The sequence below is a fragment of the Sorghum bicolor genome, chromosome 4, assembly GCF_000003195.3.
Source record: "Sorghum bicolor cultivar BTx623 chromosome 4, Sorghum_bicolor_NCBIv3, whole genome shotgun sequence".
NCBI lineage: Eukaryota > Viridiplantae > Streptophyta > Magnoliopsida > Poales > Poaceae > Sorghum > Sorghum bicolor.
The window spans coordinates 54769807-54790283 of NC_012873.2; the positions used below are offsets into that span (position 1 = coordinate 54769807).

At 42.2% G+C, this 20477-nt stretch overlaps 1 protein-coding gene across 1 annotated transcript; it reads left to right on the plus strand.

The window, feature by feature from the left end:
• LOC8070573 lies at positions 14926-20262 on the plus strand. The gene is made up of 4 exons (XM_002452314.2): positions 14926-15193; positions 15345-15488; positions 15994-16162; positions 16959-20262. Exons 2-4 carry the CDS (start codon positions 15375-15377, stop codon positions 19985-19987), a joined length of 3312 nt encoding a protein of 1103 aa, XP_002452359.1. The 5' UTR covers positions 14926-15193; positions 15345-15374; the 3' UTR covers positions 19988-20262.

The following is a 20477-nucleotide window of genomic DNA, read 5'->3' on the forward strand; positions in this document are numbered from 1 at the left end:
TGCCCCACAACCATAGCATAACCTTTTACCATGTTTCTTGCTCTTGGTTGACATTTCTTTGCTTGTGATGTGGTTAGTTTGTTGTATGTTGGAGGAAGCAAGATTTGAACCCTTCTCAAGCTTCTTCACCATGTTTTCACGGTTATCTTGAGAAGGTTGTGCTTTCTCCTTACCCTTCAACCTAATCACATATTTCTTTAATTTTTCTACTTCTTCTTTGAGCCTAAGGTTTTCCATAGGATCATGCTCGATCAAAGATTGGCTAGCTTGAGAAGCACACTCATTAGCACAAGAAATATTTAATTTAGAGGGAGTGCTAGTGAGTGGGTGAGTGTGAGGTTGAGAGGATTTTACCATTGTAACAACAACCTCATGCGCTATCTCAAGCATGGCATGTGATTCTACTAGGCTTTCATGTGAACATTTGAGTTGCTCATGCACAACTTGAAGAGTGTTGAAGTTGCATGAAATCTTGTCAAGCCTTTTCTTGAGCTCGAAGTTTTCCTTTTCTAGTTGAACAACACTAGAAAGAGCATTAGTAACAAAATCATGCTCAATTGACAATTTTTCATACCTCTCATTCATTTCCTTTAGCTCTTCAAGCTTGGATATGAGGGACTTGTCTTGATCATGAAATTTTTGATCTTGTTCCTCATTTATCAGTTTCATGAACATGAGCTTGTCCTTGCTGCTAAGATGATCAAGCATGTGACTATCTTCATTTTCACTTTCTCTTTGATCATCCTCTTGAGCCTTCTTTTGCTTGGTTTCTTTCTTCTTCTTCTTCTTCTTGCTCTTCTTGGCCATGAGACACAAGTGATGAGAGTCATGGGATTCTATTGTTGACTCATCACTTGGTCTCCACTGAGGTGCATTACTGCTGCATTGATCTGCTTGCTGTCCTGCTGCCACAGCCATACCGGACACGTCCGGTATCATATCGGACACGTCCGGTATGTGCTGCACTGCCAGCACAGCAGCATTTGCATTGATCAGCTTCGGCTCTGCACTTTTGAGGTTGCTGGATGTTTCTTCATTGCAATGAAGTATAGTGGACATGTTATCCTTTGTTTTCCACACATAGCACTCATTGTCATTGGGTTTACCATATAACTCATACAATTTGATCCAAATGACATGAGCACTTGATGGAAGAGTTTGTCCATTGAAAATTGCTTCATCCTGAACCTCTACACTTAATGTACTCAAAATGATATTAGTAGCTAGAGCATTGAGTTGCACATATATCTCTTCCTCTTTTGGAATGTTCTTATAACTAAACCAATCAACTATGGAATGAGATATACTTGCATCCACAATCTGCTCTACAAGTGGACTTATAGTCCGAAAAGTATTGACCAAGATAGAAAGTTTGAACCATCATTTTGGAGAAGTATGGGATCCATGTTATTAGGCGTCGACATCCTTTTCTCACAAGCGGTGAAGCTCGATCGTGAAACCTGGCTCTGATACCAATTGAAAGGACCAAGGATGCGCCTAGAGGGGGGGGGGTTGAATAGGCGTTTCTGAAAATTTACAACTTAAAAATGCGGAAACGATTAGAACTGGAGTTTTCCAAGCAAATGAAAAACTCCACACAAAGATAATCAGAGAAACAGTTGTAAACAATATTAAATAAGTCTAACACCTGCACCACAGAGATTAGATCGCATAAAGAAATATTCTTGACAACTCGCAAATATCGGACGCGTCCGGTATCAACTCGGACACGTCCGAGATACACGAGCACACAACACTTAGCTGTTTCTGTTCTCTAGCTTCTCCTAAACCTACACACAGCTTGTATGATGAAGTAAAGATATACAATACCCTGCAAGAAGGTATCCAACACAGATAATACAAATTAAATATATTCTGCTGTGCTGGCACAACTCGGACACGTCCGGCTTAATCTTGGACGCGTCCGGAATTCACGAGCAGAGGATATTCAATCCTTGTGCTGTGAAACTTCTTCCTTTCCCTGCAAAAACCTCAATCACAGTATATATGAAACTTGAACCCTACAGAGAAGCTCACACAAAGAATAAGACACAAATTTTAAATGTAATGCAAATGGAGACACAAAAATTTGTTTTACCGAAGTTCGGTCTCCGTAGAGACCTAATCTCCGTTGAGGGGGCTACGGGTAAGGCACTCGATGACCTAGAGGATACCACTAAGGTCACTCTAGCTCAAAGGTCCTCCCTAGAGGATACCGCGAAGGTAACTCTAGCCGGAGTCTCTTCCAACTCCAACTCCTCCTTCCACTAGTTGATTTCTTCCCTTGCGGAGGTGAAATCCGACCTGCACAAACAATCCGAGGCAACCACAAACACTTGGGTGCTCTCCGGCGACGCCTAACCGTCTAGGACCGAAGAGTCCAAGAGTAACAAATGCAAATCACGAGATAGACAATATGCTCAAGTGCTCAAGAGGTGGCTTGCTCTCAAAACCGAAGAACTTTCAACCCACAAGTTGGATTTGTCAATCTAGACCAAACACTCACAAAGAGAGGGTTGTGGAGAGTTAGCAAAGCTCAACAAAGTGTCTCCAAGCCAGTAGAATCAGTAGCCCTCAAAGAGGAGGGCTGAGGGGTATTTAAAGACAGTTTTCAAAACTAGCCGTTAACTAGCCGTTGGCCATACCGGACGCGTCCGGTATCATATCGGACACGTCCGATATGAACGAGGCCAACAAACTTACCCCTGTTAGCTTGCTACTCCCAACCACGGAGAAGCCTACGTCGGAACTCCCGACGTACGTCGGAACTTCCGACAAGACAGCACTACTGACGTGCACCGAAAGTGCTAACGCGCTCCAGAACAACTCCCTGGTCACCGCAACTCAAAAAGTTAGTATGCGCAACAGTACTCATACCGGACGCGTCCGGTATGCACGGCCTGTGCACATTGAGTTCAACTCTCAGGTTAGTCTCTCTAAGACCTCACATGGGTTGACTTGAGCACTAGAGAGTATTAATCCATGTTCATGATGCATCCCTCTTAATAGTACGGCTTTCCTATCAACTCAAGGGCAAAAGATAAATCAAATTTAAACCACTTGAGAAGCTTCCATCAAACCAAAGCCTTTCTTTCAATTCTTGATAAGCTGAGGATGTCATCATGTCAAACTTGTTTTCATCTTGAGCATAGCCATCTTGAGCACATGACTTGGTTCCATTCAATAGATAGATTTGACTCCAAATGTACCAAGTCATTTCCATTAACTACTTCAATAGTAGATTTGATCCTCCACAACAACATGACCCTTAGAGCTTGATTAGTACCTCAACTAAATGCAAGTAAATCCTTCTTCACCCGAGCTAGGTTTTTCGGTCGTCAAGCCGTCGCTTGCCCTTCACCCTTGCTTAGTACCTCGAAGCCTTTCCTTGCTATCTTCACCATCTCAAGTCTTCAAGTCATATTGTGCTTTGAATCATCCAATCAACTTTATACTTTTCATTTTTGCTTTCATATGAGTGATAGCTATCTTCACAATAAATAAGCCTCTTTCAATAATTCCATTTGCATTGTTGTTTTGTGCTTGAACTAGATTGCTTCATACAACAATACATAATTTTGGCTTTTGTAGACTTGAATCAAATCCTGTGAGATAGCTTTTCCCTGTTTCACACTTAGCAAGATCATTAGTTCCTTTAATCATAGTTGCCATTCAATCATCCAAAACACATCAAGTGGCTTAATGCACTTACAATAATTTTTAGTCCTTAATGATCCAAATAGATTGACTAATTAATAGTCTACTAATTATGGACTAGTTATTTATCCATTAGTCCACATATAGGAGCTAACAGGACTAGTTGTTAGTTCTAGTCCATCCAAACAGGTCCTAAGTATTCTTAGACCATTAACACATGGTTCTTCCACCCTTAAATGAAGATTTGATGACCCTTACCAACTGAGCGAGATATAGTGGCCACCCTAGTCATCTTCGACCTCTGGATCTCCTTCCTGATGTGTGTGATTCCACTACTACCGCCGTCACAACATAATTTGTAGCAAGTCTCTAACTCAGACGTGCAATCACACTATTCTTTCTCACCTCTCCATCCCTGTATATGGTGCCTCCAATGCATTAGATCTATGATGCACATGCTAATTGATCAAGTCATGATAGTTGTACTCCTGCCTCTTTAACCATACTTCACCACCTCTTGCAGCTAGTGATCACAACTACCTCTCTTCTTGGGCCCATGCCTACCACCTTGACATCATCTTGTACTATTGTTCGACAACCCTCTATCTAAGTTTATGAGATTCATGCTGAAGTGCACTTCATGGTGAAGCATTGGCAACCCTCTATGGTTTGGAAAGGGTAGAACACCTAGGAATGGCATGGATAATCTTGGAGACAGATGCATCAAATTTGGGGAAGGCATTGACAACAAGTCTGATGGGTGATGGTCCGGAAGGAGCTTTACTTAGGCAAATTCAGTTAGCTATGAATAGAAACTTTGTTTCTTGTTCAATCTCTATCTGTCCTCAATTATGTAACATGGTGGCTGATTCAATGGCCAATCATGGTGTAGCACTGTAGCTGCTTTTCCTGATGGAGGGCATGTGTTCTGGTGTTAGGCACCAAGCTTTGTAAATGATTTGGTCTCCAACGATTTGCCTGGAGCTCTGGGTTTATAAAGTGTTATGAAGTTCAAAAAATAGTTTATGAGATTTCATTGAAAACTCCAACCAGCAAACCCCTCACTAGTGGATCTCATTATTGCTAAAGAAGAAGATATAACCAAACCAAGCATGAATAATGACCGTGTGGTCCAACAATATGATGTCATCTTCCCTGAAGCACTAGGATAGCAATTAGTTTTTTGCTTTCAAATTGGAATTGTTGGGCCTTAGTGAAAGGTCCTAATATGGCTAGAGGGGGGTGAATAGCCTATTTAAAAATTCTACAAACTCACTAGAGCATGTGGTTAGTAAATAACAAAGCGAACCTTTTTGCTCTAGCTCTAAAGGGGTGTTTGCAAGCCACCTACCCACTCTAGTAGCTATGATCACTATGCACACAAGAACTAAGTCTCTACAAGTTACACTAGTGAACTATACTACACAAGGCAAAGTAAGCAACTAAACTAATTACACTAGGTTGCGGTAAGTAAAAGATAGAATGAGATATTTATACCGCTGTGTAGGGGATGAACCACTCACCAATGTAAACAATCAAGCACCGGGAGAATGCCAATCAAACACAATTGAGACACCAATATTTCTCCCGAGGTTCACGTGTTTGCCGGCACGCTACATCCCCGTTGTGTCGACCAACACTTGGTGGTTCGGTGGCTAAGAGGTGTAGCATGAACCTCGTCCTCACTAGGACACCACAAGAACCTACCCACAAGTGAGGTAGCTCAATAACATGAGCACTTTACTAGAGTTACCTTTCGGCTCTCCGCCGGGGAAGGTACAAGACCCCTCACAATCACTGGGAGATGGCCACGAACAATCACCAACTCGTGCCAATCCTCCTCCGCTGCTCGAAGCCGTCTAGGTGGCGGCAACCACCAAGAGTAACAAGAAAACCACAGCTAGAACGATCCCCAAGTGTCAGTAGATGCAATCACTCAAGCAAATGCACTTGGAATCACTCCCAATCTCATAAAGATGTTTAATCTATGAAGGAGATGAGTGGGAGATGTTTGCTTAGGCTCACAAGGATGTCAAGTATGCTAGAATGCCAAGAGAGTGAGCCCCAAGCCGGCCAACACGTATATATAAGCTCCTCAAACAAATAGAGCCATTGGCTCTTTCACTGGGCGAAACACAGGGTCACCGGACGCTCTTCAGGGGGCACCGGACGCTCAACACCTGCGTCCGGTGCTCCAAAGTCAGCCACGTGTCACCTTTTTGAAACTCAGCGTCAAAGTCTAACGGTAACCTGCAAAGCACCGGACGCTCCTAAGTTGGCATCGGACGCATCCGGTGCACACCGGTCTTAAACGTAGGGAGGTTCGCAAAACGCGTATGGCACCGGACGCTGAGCACCGGACCGTCCGGTGCTCACCGGACTTAAACCCAGGGAAGAAAACAAACAGACCTCACACCGGACACGTACCACCAGACGCACAAGCCTGCGTCCGGTGCCTGTCGTCCGGTGCCTTACCCTAGCTGGGCCAGGCACTGACTACACCAGACGCACAGACTCAGCGTCCGGTGCCTCAGTGGCCAGCGTCCGGTAGCGAGAAACACTCCCGCGACTTCTCCAATTTTCCCACCGGCGCAATAGAAAATATGCACTTCATTTTCTCAAAAAGCGCCGAATCCCGCCTCGCAAGCTCAACGAGAGGGAGAGAGGAACCCATCCTCTCTCTACTCTTCAAACTCCACCTCCTTCTCAAAGTGTGCCAACACCACAATGTGTAAACCAACAAGTGCACGTGTGTTAGCATTTTTACAATCATTTTCTTTGAAGGAGTTATGTCACAGCCATATTTTAAGAACGAAATATGATGCATAAAAGACTCATATGTGCCCCATGAATAGTCGCACACATAAGTAGACAAATCTCAAATGTACCATCGCAGTGTTTATTACATAGCGGAACATAGTAAATCACATAGTCTTACACAAAAAATGATAATAATATGTAAACAACGCTCTCAACGGAAGCTCCACACAGGGACACTGTTGACTGGTTGACTCCAAACCTAGTACTCATAGCGATAATCCTCATTCCAGTCATCTTCATTATCATATCCTGAGGTGTTGGAAAATTGCAAGAGCGAGCACATATCGTACTCAACAAGTATAACCAGGGGTTCATGAGGCTCAAATAGCTAACACGGGTTTGACTGCATTTAGCTTTTAATAGTAGATAACATATTCATAATTAAATAGCGATTGTCAAGGTAGCATAAATAATCCATTAATCCCATGATCAAGTGTAAGCATAATTAATTCATAGCATAAATGATAATCAAATGAACATAACAACTTAACAAGCTCATCGTTGTCGCAGCAAGAACCCCCAAGGCCGCTCATAACCGCGAGCGCGGCTAGTATACCAGCTTTAACACTCTGCGGAGGTTGTACATCTTTACCCATGAGTCATGATTTACCCTTTCGCCCAAGGTAGCTAATCTCTTAACCCCCTTCCTAGGGAGAACGGCAGGGATCACTATGAAGCCTTTCAAAAGTTCGTCTAACATGTTAGGGCCGCAAGGTTTCCTTTGCGGGCAGATATAGATACCCCCCTTCCGAATGGCACAATGACGCGCAGCCTATACACATAGGGACAGGGGCTCGCACTATACCCAAAACGGTTTAGCCCCTTCGCCCTTTCGGGTAACCTCTAACAAGCTAGAAAAAGGCTTCATACTGAGCTAAAGCCAGAGCCATTATAGCCCTCATGGTTGCACTGTTGTCCCGGTGATCACTTACAGACAAGATCTCATATAGTTATTTGTCATCATTTAACGTTCATTGCATAGCTATTAATCATCTTACAAGATCATGGATTATATCAACCACTAGCATATCTACACCAAATGCATATCAAATAGGTAACAAGGCATACAGGTAACAAACATCTATGATTTTGCTAAGGTCGACAAGGTGATAGCATGCATATGATATATAAGTGTAGTTATAAGTGAGTAGGTAACAAGGATGATCCCAAGTTATACTTGCCTTGATCAAAGCTCTCCTGAGCCTGCTGGTCTTCAAAAGCTTGGTCTTGATCACCAACGTACGGCTCACCGTCTATTCCCAATCATCAATCAACAACACGCAATCCAATAGAGACAATCATACACAAAGCAAACAAGATATAATTAGAACATTACACCAAACAGTGGTAAAACAAAGATAAAAGTTTATGAAAATATTCTACACAGCGCTACGATCACACAAACGTAAAGTTCACGAAAATCGGAATTAAAACGTGAAAGATATGAATTTTTTAAGATTTCCTATTGAGAAATAATTAATTAAATGCTACTGCAGAATTAAAAAGTTTCAAAACAGAGAATAAATACTTCTAACATGTAGAGCTCGTAAATACGAATCTAACAGAATTTGAATGGACAAAAATGGAATTAAAATGAATATTTTATGAGCAAAACCAAATCAGTGGCAATTCTGTAATTTCTAAAAAGTGCATTTGGAACTCAGCCGACGGAAATACACTTTTAAAACTGGAAAGCGTAAAGTTGCAAATACGCCATGGACCGCGGGTTAAATCCTGAGAAAATCCAGGGACTCTTTAGCAAAGTGTGCAGCGAAGGGGTATCTTCATTTGCTGGCCATCCGATCTCCATCCGACGGCCGAGATTTCTCCAGGGGTCACCAGGCGGCGTGCCGGCCGGCTCTCTGGCCTCCGGCGCGGTGGCGCCATGGCCGGGGAGGCCGAGCTCGCCGGAGCTCGCTGCCTGGCCGATTCCGAGCACCGTTTCTTGAAGGAAAAACACCAGGAGTTGGAGAATCACTTCGCGAACTCACCTAGACGGTCCACTCGAGACGAGAAGGAGCAGGGAGGAGTCGCCGCGAGGGAGAGTTTCGGCGAGATCCAAAACGCCAAACGGTGACGGCTAGGGCTCGGTTTTTGGAATTGGGACGCAAAAGGAGGTTGCGGGATGGGGGAGAAACTTTATAGTGCTAAAAAAGGCAAGAAAATCTCGAAGTTTTCGGGATTTGGAAGTTTGAGCTCGGGTCGGTTTGCTCCCAACCGAGTCCTACCCGGGTACGGCAAGGAAGGAGAAGGGCGCTGCGCAGTGGGTCCCGCGCGTCAGCCGAAGGGGCGCTGGGTCCCGGTCACCAGCGGCAGAAAGGAGAGAGAGGGAGGGTGCGCGCGTGGGCCGCGGGGAAGGGGAAGTGGGCCGGGGAAGGGAAAGTGGGGAAGCTGGCCCTCGGCTGGTTTCTCAGGGGGTTTCCCCTCTTTTTTTTCTTCTTTTCTTTTCTGGTTCTTTTCCAAAACATTTTCCAAATAGAATTTTGAAAGCACAATTTATTTCTAACCAAAAGCAATCAACACAAAATAAAATATGTCTCAGCATGAATGCACAAAATCATGTTACTAAACTTATGATAAATTTTAATTTCCCGAAAATTATTTAAATGCTAAATTTAAATGCTCGCAAAAATACTTAATTAAATCAAATTAAATCCTATTAATTGAAATCCGAATTTTGGGTGTTACAAGTTAAGTTAGCTCACTAGGTTCTAAATGCAAGCACATGAACAAAAACACCTAGTGGCCAAAGAATTCCCCTCTTTATAGTACGACTATCTATCCTAAATGTGATCACACCCTCTATGGTGTCTTGATCACCAAAACCAAAACCCTAAGCAATACCTTTGCCTTGATCTCCATAGGGTTTTGTTTTTCTCTTTCTTCTTTTCTAAGTTGAGGACTTGATCACCTTGTGGTCATCACCATCATCACCATGATCATCACTTGCTCCATCACTTGGCATGTACCAATCTCATTAAGTCTACACACACTTAGTATAGAGGTTAATACTAGGGTTTCATCAATTATCCAAAACCAAACTAGGGCTTTCACTTAGGCATGCTTGTTAGCAAGAACATGATCATACCTAACTAACTGATGAGTGAAATTCACACAAGTCAATTTTGTGGCTTGAATCTTTTCTAGGAAAATACAAAAACTGAAAGGTCCAAAAGGCTAGAGGGGGTGAATAGCCTATTTAAATTTTCTACAAACTTCAACTAGATAAGTTGATTAGTAAAACAAAGGCGAAGCTATACTAGCACTAGCACAACTTATGCAAGCCACCTATACAAGTCTAGTACAAGGCTAAACACTAAAGCACAACAACACTATACTAACAAGAATTAAGCTACACAAGCTAAACTAACAAGGTAGGCAAGAATGTAAAGAGAGGAGGGTGATTGTTATACCGACGTTGTAGAGAAGAGATATATCCAATCAATCACGTACACAATCACAAGAGAGACCTCGGCAAGAGATGACACAAGATTTTTTACCGAGGTTCACTTGCTTCCCGGCAAGCTACTCCTCTTTGTGGCGATGCACCCATTTGATGGATCACGAGCTAATTGGCAATCCAAAGCCAAACCCTCAGCGGGTGCCGCACATCCACTCACAAGATGGGGATCCTCCAAGCCACGAGCAATCCACTAGAGTAGCCAATTGCGATCTCGTGCGGGGAAGGCTCAAGAACCCCTCACAAATCACTTGGTGAGGCTCGAAACAATCTCCAATCACGAGCTCAACACCACCGCTGCTCCAAGCCGTCTTGGGCGTCGGGAAACACCCAAGAGTAACAAGAAATCCGCAGCAAACTCAAGAATCAAGTGCCACTAAATGCAACTCTCAAAGCAATACACTTGAATCTCACTCAATCTCACTAGGATGAGCAATCAAGCAAGGAGATGAGTTGAGGGAGTGTTCTCTAGCTCAATGTATGTCTCAAGTAATCAAATGTGCATAAGATGAGCTCCCAAATCCGGCCACCCTCAATTTATAAGCCCCTCAAAGAAACTAGCCGTTGGCTGTTTTCACTGGGCTGAAATCGAGGGCACCGGACGCTACTAAGTGAGCACCGGACGCTCGACACCCTGCGTCCGGTGCACTAGAGTTGGCCACGTGTCCTTCCTCGATTTCGCGTGTCAGTTTCTAACGGCTACCTGCAACACACCGGACGGTCCGGTGCTCACCGGACTCGTGCGCAGAGAGGGTTGCAAAAACCCCTCACACCGGACGCTAACCACCGGACGCTCTTAGAGTGCGTCCGGTGCTTAACCCTAGCAGGGTCAAGCACACCGGACGCTGAGGCCAGCGTCCGGTGCCTCCGCACTCAGCGTCCAGTGAGTGTTTCTCAGTGAGAAAACACTCCCGCGACTTCTCCAAAATTCTCACCGGCGCAATAGAAAATATACACTTATTTTTCTCAAAAGCGTGGAACCCACACCCCTCTGAACCCTAGGAACTCCACCTCCTTTGTAAATGTGCTAACACCAACAAGCGTCCACCACCAAAGTGCAAGTGTGTTAGCTTTTCACAAACATTTTCACCAAAGGAGTTAAGTTAGCACTTTACTAGATCCTAATGCATATGCTCAAGATATGGACCTAGTAGCACTTGATTCGAGAGATGACCGTGATTTCCCCTCTTGATAGTCGGCTATCTATCCTAAACCCGGTCAATCACTTCTCTACTCATCTTAGACCGGCAAAAGTAAAACCCTATGTTTATACCTTTGCCTTGATAACTTTGCTCCTCGTCTATCACCATGATCTCCACTTCATGCTTCATCCCTTTGTGATCGTGTGGCCACCTTTCCATGCCACCATGCTCCTTCATCCCATGTGTTGCTATGCCTAACTCAAGTCACTTAAACAAAAGGCATTAGCAACTTGGTGTCATTAATTAACAAAACCAAACTTAGGCTTTCAAAAACACTAAGATGAAATAGTGGAGTTCATCTAGCCCACTTGGTACAAAAGTGGTAAAATTGTGAACCTAAACCGTATCAGAACTCTACCGATAGAATCGCATATCATAGTAACGTAAGTACTAGAAACCTAAAATCTTATATTCTAGAATCAATGCAATTAGAGATTCTAAACTTTATAGTATTGTGATTCTAACAACTATTCTTGGAAGGATCATAATGTTGATTTGTTCCAGTGTTAGGTGATTTACTTATGTTTCATTGCAGTTTGAGATTAGAATGCTAACATATCTTTTTTTTAATCATCCCTCAAGTCATGAATACTTCATTTTGGACAATGATGCAATCTCTCTAGCAAGATCAATAGACTTGAAGCATCATTTATATCTATTCTACCATATTAAGTATATGCAATAGATTATTCATTACACCACAAGTCATACTCATGTTATTCAAATACCATGACTACATATACAAACAAGTGATGCAAAAGTAATAAATTTACATGTCTATTAATGAACACACATATTTTGATTCCTACTTTTATGTATGATCCTTGTTTGAGATGCTGAATGTTACACGGATTTGGAGACATAGTTCCTTTCTTGCATTTCTGCTTCTATCCACAACTACCTCTGCATCCAGTTTCTTCTTCGATCCAAGCCATCTAGCTATCAATAATCGATATTGCTACCTTTTCTATAGAAATTATGGAAATTCACTACATACAAATAAGGGAAAACTAAGACTTTTTTTAATAATAATTAAGTGTTGTTGGTATAATACTAGTGTGTACAATATTCTTTCTTTCTACCTGACCACCCGCATGTCATGTATATAGTGGTACCAAAGCTTATAAATCTACTTGCCTCCTTAATTTTATCACTTGATGCTGAACTCTCTATTTTTTACTACTAAAATTCTAGATGTGAATCGACCCAACATAATTCCATATGGACAAAAAAGTTATGGTGTCTTATTGAATCATTCCATAGAAGTATCCCAACACCGAACCATTTGAGATTAGGTAGGAAAGCTCAATCACTATTGAAATTGAATTAGATGTAGAGGGTGTGAACATGCTATACATAAATGTGAAATGTGACTAATAAATGAAAAGGGAAAGAGTATAAGGAATGTATCAAGAAGACAATAATCAATTCAAGGTTCACACTTAATATAGTGGAAACAACAATCTTTTCCAGCTTAATATACATACTAAAGTATTCACTTATGGATATGTAATGATGCAAGATGTTCTTTACCAAATGATGATGATACATCACTCAATCTCTGCATTAATTATAAGATGTCCTTGAACTCAGTTTGTGTAGTTCATGATTGCCCCTAGTTGAAGACATATTGATAATTACATAAGTCAAAAAAGGTCTTACAAATTATTTTGAGAATGGTCTATCTCTCTATATATGTATGATATTGGATAGAGATAATATTTGTGTAAAGTTATATTTTGCACAAAATCTAATTACAAAATGACATGACACTATTGCAGGGAGCCTTTACTATTTTTATTCGGTTTCACTTCTTTTTAGTGTCTAAATATAGTGAAAACATCCTGGATGGTCAAGCGGTTGTAACCAATGTGCAACAATAGCCAAAAAATGCATATGAGCTACTTTGATCCATAGACAAGACTTGACTAATACATGTCAAAGTAATCTTCACATAAGCTAATCCATAGCTTTGGGTTTTCCTCATCAAAAGATGGAAAATTCAACTTGGGTAATTTGCTACTAGAACTAGGCGGTGTATTGCAAAACGGGTGGCCAAACCCTACACAAAACCCATCATGTTTCTTACCCAAGCCCTCCAAAGCTGAGGGAGATGAAGAACGAAACAACAAAGGCTTGGGTGGACTATGCAAACCCTTGACCAGGAGAGGGATATAGGTGTAAACCACACTAGATCCAACCTCTCAGTGACCATGTTCGACGTGGTGCCCAAAAGGGTTGGTGGACAAGTTGTCGTCATGTAAAGTCACTGCAGTCACTCCGAGTACTAAGAAGACTCCCTCCGATGAAGCGACACCCAAATTAAGAACCACTCAATTCATAGTCTTCCACAAAGCTCCGAGCTCGACGCACAAGTCTTCCATCAACACGTCTACCTTTAGCTTCCAAATGTAAAACACCTTGGCTACAATCTCTAGGTCGCTAAAGTGTATGCCGATGGAATGCTCCATCAAACTAGCGCGCGCAATAAGCAATGACTAAAGAACTACCACTGAGCCATGCACAACCTTCTCCTTGAGGATCAACTTAAATTGGGGATCCATAATGACGAGATGCTTGCGGAAGCGAGTAAAATGATCATAGTGGATTTAAATCATCTCCCGAACGATGTCTCTGATACCAATTTGTTAAATACTTACAATGTGTAGAAGGAGTTTGAGGAAAGGCTAGAAGAATTTGGGATTAGGGAATTAGAAGATTGATAACTTAGGGGAAACTATTTAGTGTTCTTCCAGTTACCCTCTTTAATTGAGTGTCCTTGCTCATATAGCACAGGCAGACGCAAGGTTGAAACCCACTCAAGCTACTCGGTGACACACTCATAAAGTTGACCCAGTTCGAGCCGTAGAAACGTACACTCCTTCTAGGTATGGGCTCTGTCCTTTATTGAAGGCTAACTATTATCTTGCTAGTTTCTAGCCCCGTTGGTATCCTCCCAGGTGGACGTAGAAATCATCGACACTAAAATATAAGGTCTTCCATAGCGTGGTGATGCCAGAAAACTAAGAATGGACCCCACATATAGAAATAGGAGTCACTCTTCTTGTGCTACATTGGAAGGCATCACTCTTGAGCCCTTCATGTCCTGTGTTCTCTCTCTATTTTCTTCAGCATGCATATGCTTTCCCCTGTTTTTGATGTTGTGTTGTATGAGTTGGAACTAATGTCTACACTTTCATCACTCCCAGTTTTTGGAGCACCATTCAATTTTGGCATCACATGCTGCAGTGGTAGAAAAGATGTTTAAATACCCTCTCTTCTTTAGGCATCACTCTAGGATCACACTGTAGAAGGCCTAAAGTATCCTAGGAACTCTAGGACAAGGGTTATGCAAATAACATATATAATTTTTCCTTAACTATAGAGAAACTTTATACTTACCATATTTTGAGTCTGATGACAAATACATTGAAATATAAGGTTTCTTAGGAATTTTAGGAAAAATATAGGGCAATCCAAATGACACGTGTATCCTCCCTTAACTATAGAGAGACTTTGTGCTTACCATATTTGATCTTAATGATAAATACTAATGTCAAGTATGCATATGACTGAGACTTTGAGGGGGTAAATTCACTAGAACCTCTTATATTTTTTTAACATTTTTTGAATAAGGCAGAGGGAGTAGAAGTTAGAAAGAAGAATCAAAGATAAGGTGGATTGAACTTTTTTTAATCTTTTGTACTGAGTACAACTTTAAGTCCATAATTTTTTTATTTTTCTTTTATTTAAAAGTATAATATATGTACAAAGTGTAGGTGCTCACCTGAACTCTAGGCAAGGTCACCGTATAGATACCGCCGGCACGCAACCTGAACTCGTCTCGCCCGCGGCCATCTCCTCCATCCGCTTGCCGCGCCGCAATCCGGAGAGGAGACTACGCTAGGTCGAGCACCACCTGGGGCTCAGCGTTCTCGCGACCAGTTCCGGCGCGGCGTCCGCCCTCTGCAGCCACTCGCCCCAGCGATCGTCGTCGTTGTCCTACTTCGCCAATCGCCACCTTGGCCGGCGACGAGCACCACGAGGACAGCAGGTATTCCCTCGCCTTGGTCCTCCCTTCCTGCTGTGCGAAGCCGTGCGCGCAAACCTTAAACGTAATTCGTAGATAAAACCGTGCGCCCAAACCCTCGTAATCGGATCTGAATCTCACCCATGTCCTTTACTGGGTCCGCCCGTGATCGCAGGGAGAAGAGAGTTTATCCACACAGGCAGCTATGTTGGAAAAGATTGGGTTGCCGCCGAAGCCGTCCATGCGAGGCGCTACCTGGGTGGTGGATGCATCCCACTGTCAGGGTTGTTCTGTTCAGTTCTCCTTGTTTACTAGGAAGGTAATCTCTGTTTTTCCTCCCTTGCAGTGATAGTATTATGCTCCCTTTTCTGTTTTTTTTATGTTAATGAAAAGCTTAATTTAGTTCTTCTCCATAATCTCGTAGGCTGTCGTGATTGGTTTATATCATGAGATTCTATTTTTCTTCTCCATAATGAAAAGCTGCTTATTTACATTACTTGCTCCGCCACTAGCAAAACTCGTGAAATGTTGGACTACTAAGCAAATTGATTAAAGAAATTTGTTAATTGTAGAAACTATAATCACTTTGTTTGGTTCATGTTCTCCATTGTTTTTCCTTTAGTCATTTTCCACTTGGAATGCTTTTCCTTTAGTCATTTACTGGTTATAAATATGGTCAATCATGAAGTGAAATGCTTGCTATGAAATCTACTGTCTAAAAAATGTCTCACTTGTTTGTTTCAATAAATTAAATGCTTGCATTTCCATGTTAATGGTTTTTCTGAAATTGCCCTTCAATTGACTTTTGTGTATTTGATATGTAGCACCATTGCCAAAGATGTGGGGGATTGTTCTGCAGCAGCTGCACCCAGCAGAGGATGGTTTTACGTGGACAGGGTGATTCACCTGTTAGAATTTGTGATCCTTGCAAAAAGCTTGAGGAAGCAGCACGCCATGAGTTGAGATATGGGCACAAAAATAGAGCTACAAGAGGTCTATTTTCTTTTTCTTATCCTTTCGATCAGTCATGTGTTTCAGTGAATAAACGTTCTATGAAATATGTTTAAGTAGTACATTTGTGGAAATCATAATAAACCAATAGCAATCAAGGCCATGTTGATTGAAATCTGACTATCAGCATGGAACCCAATGTAGATGCAGTTTACGTTGAAATTTGGCTCTCATCATAATATAAATCACGTTTGACCATTTTGGGTGCTTGTGCACAAGGTTTGGGCTGGTTGGTATTATTTCTTTTTCTTTCTTTTTTTTACATTTGATTATGCTTTATGGGAGCTATATCGTTAAGCTCGGAAACACAATGCTTATTGACACTATTTTGTTCTATCTCAGGGAAACTATTTTATTCTGTGGTTTACCTTTTGTTAGCTACAACTACAAGTGCTTACGTCCTAACCAGTTGCAATGACATAAGTTTGATCTTTGATCTGATATACTTACAAAGATCTATTCGTACATATGTAACGGTGTACCTTTTTCATATTTCTATATTACATGCAGTATTTTGCCTATCGTTATATTGCACATGAAAAAAATCTCAAAATAGGATCTATGGGAGCTAACATATATAGTGAAATTATTCAAATAAAATAGTGTGTTATGCATGCATGAGACTGATCTATGATAAATGGTGCACAATCAAACCAAGAAAACTTTTTGGTCATACCATGCAGATATTTTTAGTATGTACTGTGTAGTTGTCATCTATGTTTCTTATTATCTGAGAAAGATTTTTAACATAAATAATCCTTTCTACCTATTTCTACAGCTACCAAATCTGGTTCGAAACCAGAGGATGATATTCTAAGTGAAATTCTTGGAGGTGGAGAGCATATCCAATCTCTGGATTCTGAGCTTCCTGGGAGAACCACAAGCAATGCCAGTACCTCCAGAAGAACTTCTTCTAATTTCAGTGCAGACTCAAATGGAGATGAAAGCCTTTCTGCCGAAGCACACAATTATGAACTCAACAATACTGCATCTATTTTTACCCCAGAGGAGTTGCGCCAACAAGCTGTAGAAGAGAAGAAAAGGTACAAAACTTTAAAATCAGAAGGTAAACCAGAGGAAGCACTGCGGGCGTTCAAGCATGGTAAAGAACTTGAGAGGCAAGCTGCAGCGCTGGAATTAGAGTTGAGAAGGAGTAGGAGAATGGCTACAAAAGCACCTAATGTCTCTGCTGCTGTTGGTACTTCGACTACTGCTGGTTCTGATGAGGCCGAAACAAAAAGGTCTTCAACTGGGAAAAGGATTAAGAAAGAAAAGAATGATCTTGCATCTGAGCTCCGAGATCTAGGCTGGTCAGATGCAGACCTTCGTGATGAAACAAAGGCTGCCCCTATGAGTCTGGAAGGAGAGTTGTCACAGCTTCTTAGAGAGGTGGCCCCCAAACCATTGGAGGGCAAGAGAACAGGTGGTGTTGATAAATCTCAGGTTAATGCTCTGAAGAGGCAAGCTTTACTGCTAAAGCGGGAAGGTAGGCTTGCTGAAGCAAAGGAAGAGCTCAAGAAGGCTAAAATTTTGGAAAAACAACTTGAGGAACAGGAGATTCTGGGTGAAGCAGAAGACTCAGATGATGATTTGGCTGCTATTATTCGGAACATGGACGGCGATAAGAATGATGACATATTTGTTGATGATCCAAAATTCCCTGCTTTCAACTTTGAACAAATTCTGGGTGCCTCTAATGATCTTGCCACTGATGGTCACTTTGATGTTACAGATGATGACATGAATGACCCAGATATGGCTGCTGCCCTAAAATCATTTGGCTGGAGTGAGGAGGACGACAAACAATTGGAAAATCACGAACCTGTTTCTTCAAATCAAGAGGTACTAAAGGAGCAGGTACTTGCTCTAAAAAGAGAGGCTGTTGCAAACAGAAGGTCTGGCAATGTTGCAGAAGCCATGTTGTTGCTTAAAAAGGCAAAGCTACTTGAAAAGGATCTTGAAATTGAAGAGCCAGTCTCAAAGGTTCCTTCTCCAGAAGGACAGAAAACTACAAATGTAGAAGATGCCACTTTTGCAGGGATGAATGCCCGGTCTATATCAGCGCCAAAAAGTAAGCTTGCAATTCAGAGAGAACTGTTGGCTCTGAAGAAGAAGGCACTAGCTTTGAGGAGGGAAGGGAAGGTGGATGAGTCTGAGGAAGAGCTGAAAAAAGGTAGTGTTCTTGGAAAGCAGCTTGAAGAGCTTGAGAATTCCTCCAAACCACCTGTACCAAAGGAAACCAGGAGCTTGCCATCTAATCCCCCGTACAAGGTTGAACCCCCAAATATCAGTCTTGCTGATGAGGTATATGAACCTGAGGTTACAGACAATGATATGCAGGATCCAGCATTGCTATCGGTGCTAAAAAATATGGGATGGGAAGATGCTGGTTCAGATTCGGTGGAAACAACTGACAAACCATCAATTTCTTCACATGTAGTTCCTCATAAATCATCAAAAACTAAGGGCCAGCTTCAGAAGGAATTGCTTGGTATAAAAAGGAAGGCTCTTGCACTCAGACGGGAAGGGAAAACCACTGAAGCTGAGGATGAGCTGGAGAAGGCTAAGGTCTTGGAGCAGCAACTTGCAGAGATCGAAGAATCAAATAACTTGAGTGCTAGTCAAGGTGTTACTACTGCTGGCCATCAAATTACAGAAAATAAGTATGATGTTCAGCATGTTCCTGGTGTTGATGCAACTGTACACCCATCTTCAGTAAGAAACGCAATGAAGGGGGACGAAATATTGCCAGTGCATGCATCTGAATCTGGTACGTCAGAGGTTACTCTATCTGGTTCTTCAATCAAACCTGGTTCTTCAATCAAACCGCAGACTGATACAACCAATTCTAAACAAGGTGATGTGGGAGAAGAAAGTAGAGCTGGAAGGTCTCTAGCCTTGTCGCAGCCAGCTTTTACTGATCCCTTGGGATCTGAAAAAGGGTCACATTCACCTTCTTTAGTACATGATCATTATGAGCATCAGAAAACACAAGGAGATGATACTCTTAAAGATGATATATTGCTTCATAAGAGAAAAGCAGTTGCCTTTAAGAGAGAAGGGAAGATGGCAGAAGCTAGAGAAGAATTGAAACTGGCAAAACTCTTAGAAAAACGCCTTCAAGGTGCTCAACAAGACAGCATGGATGGTGTGGGTGACTCCATTACTCCTGCTGTGGAACAGAACATTGTGGTCCAACAACCTGCTAGCTCCAGCAATCACACTGACGACGTAACTTCTGCCCCTCCTGCACAAGTGAGCAAGTCGACGCAACCTCAGAAAGCAATGTCCAGCCGAGATCGTCTCAAAATCCAGCGCGAATCTCTCGCTCACAAGCGCAACGCCCTCAAGTTGAGGAGAGAAGGAAAGACTGCAGAAGCAGATGCAGAATTCGAACTGGCCAAGGAGCTAGAGAGCCAACTTGAAGAGCCAGACAACCAAAGTTCAAGCTCTGGGGGCAAGTCAAGTGAACCAAACGATGCGATAGTCGAGAATCTTCTTGATCCTCAGATCATGTCTGCCCTAAGATCCATTGGTTGGAGCGACATGGATTTATCCATGCAATCTTCTAGTGCACAACCTCAGAAACCCATGCAGCCCTCAACTTCTCAACCTCCTCAAAAAGTGGAAGCGAAGTCATCTGTCACAGGGACCAGCAAACCTCAGAGCGAGAGAAGTCAACTTGAAGAACAGATCAAGGTGGAGAAACTGAAAGCGCTTAACTTGAAGCGGGAAGGGAAACAAGCAGAGGCCCTGGAGGCCCTTCGCTCGGCAAAGCGACTGGAGAAGAAGTTGAACTCAACTTAGCTAACACCCTCCCAAATTGCTCGTCTTCTTTGTCAGTTGTTCAATTTGGTTACAGGGTTGCAGCTAGAACATAGAACCATATTGAATCTTGTGATCTTGTCACCCTGTTTGGCACAACTTGTGAGCTTTGAGCACATAACTTATGTCATGTTTGTCTTGTGTGTTATTTGAGCAGGCCCTTTTGTGTATGTGTAAATAAAATAAAATCTGATGGTCAACGATTCTTTTCACGAATTCATGTATACACAATGATGGGGAATGTCAATTATATAGCATATCAAAGTTGAAATGTGGAAAATTCTTATGTTAGTCATTTGATAATGTTTCAAGGGCCAAAGTCCTAGAGGCAAACAAAAATATGAGGGGCCAACTACAAATCGTGGCAGTAGTCAGTAGATGCTCAATCTATCGGTCCATATGGACATTCTCAAGCTCCCAACTTATGCTATTTGGCATTTGCACAGGATTCCAATGCCTCCACCTTCCATGC

Excerpts from the sequence above, each read along its gene's own strand:
- LOC8070573 (XM_002452314.2), top strand. The coding sequence starts at position 15,375 with ATGTTGGAAAAGATTGGGTTGCCGCCGAAGCCGTCCATGCGAGGCGCT. Across the intron at positions 15,489-15,993 it reads TCTCCTTGTTTACTAGGAAG|CACCATTGCCAAAGATGTGG; the intron begins GTAATCTCTGTT and ends TTTGATATGTAG. Across the intron at positions 16,163-16,958 it reads CAAAAATAGAGCTACAAGAG|CTACCAAATCTGGTTCGAAA; the intron begins GTCTATTTTCTT and ends CTATTTCTACAG.